This window comes from Solea solea, chromosome 8, assembly GCF_958295425.1.
Source record: "Solea solea chromosome 8, fSolSol10.1, whole genome shotgun sequence".
Classification (NCBI taxonomy): Eukaryota; Metazoa; Chordata; class Actinopteri; order Pleuronectiformes; family Soleidae; genus Solea; species Solea solea.
This window is the reverse complement of record NC_081141.1, coordinates 28,618,501-28,627,353: the sequence shown is the minus strand read 5'-3', so window position 1 is coordinate 28,627,353 and position 8,853 is coordinate 28,618,501. Positions and strand designations below refer to the sequence as shown.

Sequence of the window (8,853 nt, the reverse complement as noted above, 5' to 3'; positions counted from 1 at the left end):
TCACTTTGTGCATTTTCTTTTCACCCAGTTTTCACGAGAGAAACTAGAACCAGAATCTGTTTTTATTATAGACCAGGTGTTAGCGTGCAAATAAAAAGTTCTCAATGAAGTCCACAATTCCTCAATGAAGTTCAAAGTTCCTTCAGCGCAGTCCAAAGGTCTTCATGCAGTTCCAAGTCCTTTTGACACAGTCCAGAGTTCCTCGATGCAAACTGCTGCTCACTTGATATTTTTTCCTCTTTTTTGAAAAGATTCTTTGCCAAACTTTGAGACAGTTGTGCATTAAAAATCAACACTCACCCTCATTCGGATGCTCAGTTTGAGCTTCAGCAGCTTATCTTTACCTTATGTCTCTCTGTGTGATTATAATATGGGATGTTTGTTGTGCACAGGTGTACCTATTCAAGTGGCAGGTTAGTGTTAGTTGAATCGAATTTAATTTAATTTGTATTTTATTTAGTTTTTTAATTGATTAATTTGGAATTTCATCAAATTCAGATTAATGTGAAGTAAACCCTTGTGTATATACCCCGCTACGGTAGGTGGCGGTATGCACCTAAAAGAGTGGTGGGGGGTGGGGTGAGGGAAGGCGGGGACCCGGAAGCTTTTCTGACGAGCGAGTTTCCCCCCGGAAGACAAAGCTGTGGCACCGCTCCTGTCTGAGGTACATCAACAATACAATACGAATATAAATATCTTGCGTATTTCGGTCAGTAAGAATGTAAGAATGTGAAATGACCTACAGTTAATCTACATTAACTGTCCGATTGTAAACGCAAATAATCTGATTTACGATAGTGTCGCGTGAGACGATGCGAAGATGTTTGTTGACACTTTTAGCTAGCTGTTGTTCCAGAAATAACTTTATCCATTATTTTCAAACTTTAAATTACGAATAAAACGATTTAAATGATGTTGTTTACTTTCTGTCAAGGCTGTTAATAATTCGTCTTAGAAAAAGGAAAAGCATTTAATTATTCACTTTTATCTGTTACATTTGCGATAATAACGCGGCCGTGACGAAGTCTGTGCCGACGAAAAGATGTTTATTTGTGTTTGTGTAAAAAGACACTGATGTAACACTGAAGTAAAAGTACTATAACTTTACTGAAATTGTACACAAGTTAAGTAATTGGTTCACAATTTACAATTCAGCTGAAACAACTGGGGTTGCAACGATTAATCGTTGATAGTTGATTCATTGTTTGAGTGTTTTGAGTGTAGTTTTTTAAAGAAGTGCTCGGATTTTTATGCTTCTTAAATGTGAACATTTCCTGATTTTCTTTGCTCCAAAAGACAAAGAAATCATTAAAAGTGAATCAGTTTGTTTTGTGATCAACAACAAATCAACCACAGATTAATCGTTTGTTGCAGCTTTAAACGCAGCAATAACAGCTGTAGTTTTCTGTCACAGTTTCTTTTGTAAGATTAAATATTCTTCCACTCTCTTGTTGTTTTACAGCGTCTGTGTTGACTTGTCTTTGGCGTTTGTTGACGTTGTGGCTGAGCGTCGTCATGGATGAAGAAACGGAGAGAGCCAAGCGCTGGGAAGGCGGCTACGAGAGAACATGGTAATAACCCACCAGTCATCTGTGATTGTAATCCTGTGTTCTCCTTATGAAACCGGAATATCCAGAGGGTTCAGAATGTTTGGTAATCTCTGACACCTTCAAATTCAGCTTCAGAACTCACATTTTCATTTTAGAGCTTCTCATTTTTTTGTTTGTTACTTTTTTAAATCAGTAAAACAGTAAAATGACCATACAGTGTCATTATTTCACCATCACTTTATTGTAAAAACATCCAGAAAACACAAGAAACATGTCAACAGTTTTAAAATAACTACTGTTTTTTCAGGAAGTGTCAGATATTTAGTGAGAGCTACTCTCGCACAATCCTAATCTCTTAAACCTTGTGTTTGTCGAGAAGTATCTGCTGTGAAAAAGGTCCGTTACTCCAGGATTATTCAAGACACCATTGATCATAACGTACGTGTTTTACGAGTTAAACTCGGTGACAGTTCATTGACGTTCAGTCACATTATTCCAGTCCAGATGACAACGATCACAGAGTTTGACAGACGTAAAAACAACAAAGCTGGTGGTGATACAGCATTTGTTTCCATATTATTTTATTACTCACTTAATATTATTATTATCATTAACATTAATAATAAAGTATCGAGTGACCGTGTCTGTGTTACAGGGAGGTGCTGAGGGAAGATGAATCTGGTTCCCTCAGAGCGTCAGTGGAAGAAATCCTGTTCCAGTCTAAAAGGAAAAGGTAGGTGTGTGTGTGTGTGTGTGTGTGTGTGTGTGTGTGTGTGTGAGTGAGAGAAGCACAAAGACACTGAACAATTTCTTTTTAATCGATTTGATTTGAATGAATCTACTGCTTTTTCTGTGTGTCTCAGGGTGATCAAGAGCCATGAACAAGTTAGGCTTGGAATGGTGAGTGACTTTTTCCTTTCCTTTCCGTTTCTCTCCTGGACGTTGACCAATAGAATAACAGAGTGCTCTGACACGACGTAACATACAGACGTACAGACGGCTGCTGCTGCTGAAATGTTTGGCGAGAAATAGCAGAGACATTTCATAAACCGATGAGAAATGATCGACAGCTCATCCCGCGAACAAGACACGGCAATAATCTGTTTGCCTCTGTGATTGATAATCTGACACGGTGACCATCGTGAAAGACGATAATATTGTGTCGTCTGATCCCGGCATAAAAGAAAAGACATGACGCAACGTGAGAAAGTCAGCGGCTTCTCCTCCGTTTGTGAAAGCTGCCGTTATCAAACACGTGGAAAAGCCACAAATATTGTCCTTTGACGACGAGCTGTGTTTTCGATGCAGTTTAAAAAGGTTTACTCTTTTAATGCATCTACATGATAATGAGATGATAATTACGACGGAGTATTAGGGCCGCAGTTTTTTTCACAGACTTTGAGAATAAAGACTTTATTCTTATAAAACTATGAGTTTTTTTCTCAATACTCTGTCGTAGATAATAATTTTATTGAATCTATTTTAACCTGACTGACGAGAACGGGCTTTGGTGGCCTAACTCGTCTGCTAATTAAAAATTGGCAGCAAGGATTTCCAGGAGGAGTCAGACCAACCTGGATTATATTTATTAGTGGCAGGTCTTGAAGAGAGCTCCTGAAGTTCTGGTCTGGTCTGGTCTGAACATCTGCTGCCACCTGGACACCGTTTTTCAGGGAACCTTTAATGAGGACTCAAAAAGACGAATCCCTGTCCACACTCGAGGATGATTGGTCAGATTTCGGTCCTGATCTGGCTCTTTGGACAATTGTGAGTGACGTCTTCTGATTTGAGGGCTGGTTTGAACAGATTATCCTGTCGTGTGAGGGATTAACAGACCCATTTCAAATCGTAAGTATTAAACATGTTTGATATTTAGGACTTGAACAGTGATTTGGGGGCGTGAGCAGAACTCTGAAATAACCAATGACAGCGAGTCAACCGGGAAAAGGATGTTGTGTCATTTTGTTGCGACGAGGACGGATGTGAAGACCGTCCTCTGAGCCTGTTGGACGGCGGAGAGACAGGACATGTGGATTTACGACAACTGTGTGATTGTTGGTTTCTAAGTTCACGTTTAATCGTCGGGGTCGTCTAAGTCTGTACTTTCTCAGGACTAAAATGCTTTTTGAATCAAATCAGATTTGAAAATCCTCAGAATTGAATTGACTTGTTTACAGCAATCAGGTCCGACTGCTTTGCACTTTCACTTTTCTTTTCTTGGTAAATGTAATCTGATTCCTTGTCATTGCACTGCATACCCCTGTGTGTGTGTGTGTGTGTGTGTGTGTGGTCTTTATTGTTGCTCTTTATTAGCTGCTATGTTTTTATATATCAGGGTGCTTGTGCAGGTCTTGAAAATCTGGAATTTTGTGTGGAAGTCTTGGAAAAAGTCTTGAGAAAGTTTAGCTCATAGTAGAATTTTAGATTCTGCACAAATACACAGTAAATAAAAGTTATCTGATATCGACCAGCGACTAAAACACTCGTCTTCTGCGACATGTAATCGTTGCAGCATGATGAACTTTATATTTGACTGAAGGTTCCTCTGTCCTTGGCTGTAGATGCGTCACCTCTATGTGGTGATCGACTGCTCCAGAACTATGGAAGACCAGGATTTAAAACCAAACCGCCTCACCTCCACTCTGAAGGTAAACATGTGACAACAATCTGTTTATTTTCAGGACAAATCGTCTTCATAAATGTCCACAAACTTAGAATGAATACGTTTGATTGACTTCTTGTTACATGGTTCAAAGAAACCAGAAGAAAAATCAGAGAGCCAAACGATCAACGATTGTAATGATAAAGAAAAGGTTGCTGGTTTAAACTGTATCTTAATTGTTTTGTTCTTTTAACTAACATGTTGTTATTTTGATTATCTTTAGTAAAGTTGTGTGTTTCAGTGTTTTTAATAATAGTCATCGATCAATAATAATCCTAAAACGATACATACATGATCCAAAAAACACGATTCATTTGTAGGAATAATGATAATGAAACCTCTCTGTCTCTCTCTCTCTCTCACTCTGTCTGTCTCTCTCTCTCTCTCTCTGTCTCTCTCTCTCTGTCTCTCTCTGTCTCTCTCTCTGTCTCTCTGTCTCTCTCTCTCTCTCTGTCTCTCTCTCCTTCAGCTGATGGAAGCATTTGTCGATGAGTATTTTGACCAGAACCCGATCAGTCAGGTAAATGAACACAGTTCTGATCGCATCCGTTTAATATTTGATGTGTTTTATTCTCCTAAAACAAAGCTGGAGACATGAGACGTCAGAATGGCTCATTTATTACCTGATCGTGTGGTTTTTCCTCAGGTCGGCATCATCACCACAAAGAATAAGAGAGCGGAGAAGCTGACTGACCTGGCAGGTGAGCGTTACAGCGGTCATTTCCTGTCAGGTGACAAAGTCACGTGAGATCTGTTTCAACACTTTACTCGGACTTGAACTCTTCTGTGACCAATCGTGTCGTCGCCGCCCTACATCTCATGTCTCCTTTGTGATATCTGTCCAGGGTGTGGCCCCGCCTCTTATCCTTTGTCAGCTGGAGAATAAAAGACGGGTGGATACCAGAAAGCAGAGAAATAGAACTTTAATTGCACTTATTTACTTGTCATTACGGTAGAACCGTCCAATCACAGACGAGATTCACGTTTGTTACGTCAGCTTCTCAGTACTGTAATTCCTAAAAGTTATCTTAGAAAAAGAGGCAGAAGAACTCACTCATTGACCGTTTTTGACAATTCTACAGCCATAAAATCTACATAAATCCTTGTGACGGTCATAAGAGGGTTAAAACACCGCGACTTGTCTTGTTTCACTGTCAGGAAACCCAAAGAAACACATCACGGCTCTGAAGAAGGCGGTGGTGGACACTGTGTGTGGAGGAGAACCGTCCCTCTACAACGCTCTCAACCTGGCCTTACAGGCCCTCAAGTAGGTTCTGCAGAGGTTCTGCAGAGGTTCTGCAGGGGTTGTGCTACTCTCTCGACTCCAGTCGTAATATGAGAAAAACGTGGATGTCTCTCAGCTGATGTCTGTCTGTCTGTCTGTCTGTCTGTCTGTGTGTGTGTAGGCACATGCCGGGACACACGAGCCGTGAGATCCTGATCGTCCTCAGCAGCCTCACCACATGTGACCCGGCCAACATCTACGAACTCATCAAGGTGAAGTCGCACTCTCACCAGGAAACTCTATATATTGTGTGTGTGTGTGTGTGTGTGTGTGTGTGACCGCGCCGCTTGTCGTCCGTCAGACTCTGACGTCGCTGAAGGTGCGGGTGTCGGTGATCGGCCTGTCGGCGGAGGTGCGGGTGTGCACGGTGCTGACGCGGGAGACGGGCGGTCTGTACCACGTCATCCTGGATGAGAGTCACTTCAAAGACCTCCTGATGATGCACGTCAAGCCTCCGCCGGCCAGCTCCTCGTCTGAGTGCTCTTTGATACGCATGGGTCAGTTCATACATGACTCTGATCATCTTAACAACACACTCGACAACGTTTATGATACAGTTTGTAAACCGCTCACTCTCACACACCAAACCCCATCGAGAAAATCAGTGTGTGTGTGTGTGTGTGTGTGTGTCTGTCTCAGGTTTTCCTCAGCACGCCATCGCTTCTCCGTCAGACCAGGACGCCAAACCTTCATTCAGCATGTCGTAAGTAGAAGATGGCTGAGGTGACACCTTCTGTGTGTGTCCTTGTATCTCTTACCCTTTTAGGACCTTTAGCGGTCCAAAACCTGGTCCTGATGAAGCAGAACCTCATTTCTGAGGAACTGGTTCAGTTTAGGAGTAAGATTTGAATGAGTGTGTGTGTGTGTGTGTGTTGCAGTCACCTGGACAGCAGCAGCAGTGATGCAGGTCTGTCTCTGGGAGGATACTTCTGTCCTCAGTGCCACGCCAAGTACACCGAGCTTCCAGTGGAGTGTAAAGTCTGTGGTATGTGTGAGCAAATACGTCCCTGTACTTTGTCTCTGAGTTTAAATCTTGTGTTTAGTGTGTGTGTGTGTGTGTGTGTGTGTGTGTGTTTATCAGGTCTGACTCTGGTGTCGGCGCCACATCTGGCCAGATCCTTCCACCACCTCTTCCCCCTCCAGGCGTTCACAGAGAGTCCAGTGGAGGAGCTTCAGCAGGGAGACAGGTGACGCTCATGCACACACACACACACACACACACACACACACACACACACACACACACACACAGACAGGGTCACCACTGAATGGTTTACATGTCTGACCCGGTGTCTGACTCACTGTGAACCAAGTCAGGTTTGTGCCCTAAATATAAGAGTTAAATCAATTCTTCAAATGAAGAATAAACTTTGTTTTATTCACACTCTATTACAGAGTCGGATTAAATTTGACTGTTTTTAATTATTTTTTCAGATCTTTTACTAATAAAACTTGACAGAAACAGTAAAGAGCATAGTAGGGCTTTTATTTTTTCCAATCCCAATGTCTTGTTGTTGTGGGAAGGAGACGTGTGTCTCAGATCCGCTGTCTGATGATCAAATAACTCATTAACACTCTTTCTTTTACCTCTTTATTTAAATGTTTTATTCTGTCTTTTACATCTTTAATGCTGCTGCTGTATTTTCCTTTCTTTTTTTATTGTAAAGCACTTTGAAATGCCTTGTTGTTACAGTGCAGTGTGGAACAGTCCAGCACTGGCTCACCTTGTGTTTTGAATGAAAACAGTACCTTTATTTGGCAGACGTGGAATGGAAAGGTGCCAAATAATGGACTGTTTTTGTTTTGGTACCGGCTCGAATGGAAACGCCAGAAAAATAAGCACCTGCACCTAAACCCAATTCTAACCCTAAAACCAGGTCTTAACCTCGACCAAAAAGCCCTTTAAACTTGTGAGGGTTGTTTTGTTCTCATGCTCTGTTGTCCTGTGCTTGCAGGTTCTGTCAGGCCTGTCAGGGGGAGCTGAAGGACAAACTTGTGAGTAAAAAACAGTTCCTGGATTGTGACGTTGACAGTTAAAGCAGAGAAAACCCTAAAATCTAAAAATATGTCAACATAGTGAGTTGAAGTGTTTTAAATGACAGCTAAAGTAGTGAAGAAGATCATTCCTGTACAACATGAAACATAAAACACCACCTCCAGTGTTTTTAGATTTATTTACAGACGTTTTTATTTTCCTCTGTTCGTCTCCGTCCGCAGACGTTCACGTGTCCGTCGTGTCGCAGTGTTTTCTGCGTGGAGTGTGACCTCTTCATCCACGACGCTCTGCACTGCTGCCCCTGCTGCATCCACACACACACCGCCCGCTGACACACACACACACACACACACACGCACACACACACACGCTGGCTCATCATGTTGGTGTTGTGTTGACAGGACAGTTGATGTGACGCATGCAGGATCATGTGACGGTCAGGAAGTCAAGAGACTGGATCCTAATGTGAAGGAGGAGGAAACGTCCGGATCTTTTAAAGACGGTGTTGTTGAAATTGTAAAAAAACACTTGATATAACATATATATGTGGAGTCCAGGAAGCGACATATGTGGAAAAAGAAAATCATGTTGGCCACGCAATAATAACGTGTGGGAAAAATATACGTCACACGTGACCACACAACAACTATGTGTGGAAATGAGATATTTAATGTGTGGCCATGCAGTAATAAAGAGTGGTAACATGATACATCACTCATGGCCAATGTAAAAGTCTGGCTAAGCGCTATGTATAATACGGTAACACGTAGCCACGATGAAAACACATGGGAGCGCAGACCAGGCATAAAGGCGAGCCAATCACAGCTCTCGGTCATATTTTGTAGGATCGCAGCCTCATTGATCTGGTTTGAAACCAAACAGGTACATCTACTCATTTTTAATTATGTTATCACGATATCTGACTCCAGATGTGATAGAAGAGTAATGCTAATGAGTAAGGCGTGGCCAGAAACTGCACAGATTTATGTTGATGATACAATAACATATATAACAAACAATAATGTGTTATTAATGTATGGGAATGTGATTTTTTGTCACCCCCCCGGGCTCTGTATGTAAGTTTAAAGTGTTTAAATGTGATTTAACTATTATGGTCCCGTCGATACGTTTAGAGACAAGATTAACTTTTATAGTTTTGTTATTTTTTACACTTGAGTTAAAGGGTGAGTTTAGAATTTCTGCTTTCCATCAACTATTCCATCGTGTGAACTGAGCGGCTTTATATGTGACACGTGTTTCGTCACCATTTTTGTACAACGGTTAAAATAAATCGGATTTTTGTATTTGTGCTTTATTCAGTTTGATCTTTGCACGTTCAAAATATCAAGGTTTGCTTGAT

General features: G+C 41.5%; 1 protein-coding gene across 3 annotated transcripts; it reads left to right on the top strand.

The window, feature by feature from the left end:
• The first annotated feature begins 604 nt into the window (after positions 1-604).
• gtf2h2 (general transcription factor IIH, polypeptide 2) lies at positions 605-8,797 on the top strand. 3 transcript variants are annotated; one of them, XM_058637339.1, is made up of 15 exons: positions 605-664; positions 1,463-1,571; positions 2,206-2,283; positions 2,414-2,450; positions 4,112-4,198; positions 4,682-4,732; positions 4,859-4,913; positions 5,371-5,479; positions 5,619-5,709; positions 5,799-5,994; positions 6,137-6,200; positions 6,376-6,482; positions 6,579-6,684; positions 7,453-7,492; positions 7,715-8,797. In XM_058637339.1, exons 2-15 carry the CDS (start codon positions 1,516-1,518, stop codon positions 7,823-7,825), a joined length of 1,188 nt encoding a protein of 395 aa, XP_058493322.1. In that variant the 5' UTR covers positions 605-664; positions 1,463-1,515; the 3' UTR covers positions 7,826-8,797. The 3 variants fall into 3 exon arrangements, with proteins under 3 accessions (XP_058493322.1, XP_058493324.1, XP_058493323.1); XM_058637341.1 differs by lacking the exon at positions 605-664 and adding an exon at positions 691-709; XM_058637340.1 differs by lacking the exon at positions 605-664 and adding an exon at positions 704-721.
• The last annotated feature ends 56 nt before the right edge of the window (positions 8,798-8,853 follow it).

Coding starts and splice junctions, on each gene's coding strand:
- gtf2h2 (XM_058637339.1), top strand. CDS start 1,516: ATGGATGAAGAAACGGAGAGAGCCAAGCGCTGGGAAGGCGGCTACGAG. Junction 4,914..5,370: donor GAAGCTGACTGACCTGGCAG/GTGAGCGTTACA, acceptor TTTCACTGTCAG/GAAACCCAAAGAAACACATC. Junction 6,483..6,578: donor AGTGGAGTGTAAAGTCTGTG/GTATGTGTGAGC, acceptor TGTGTTTATCAG/GTCTGACTCTGGTGTCGGCG.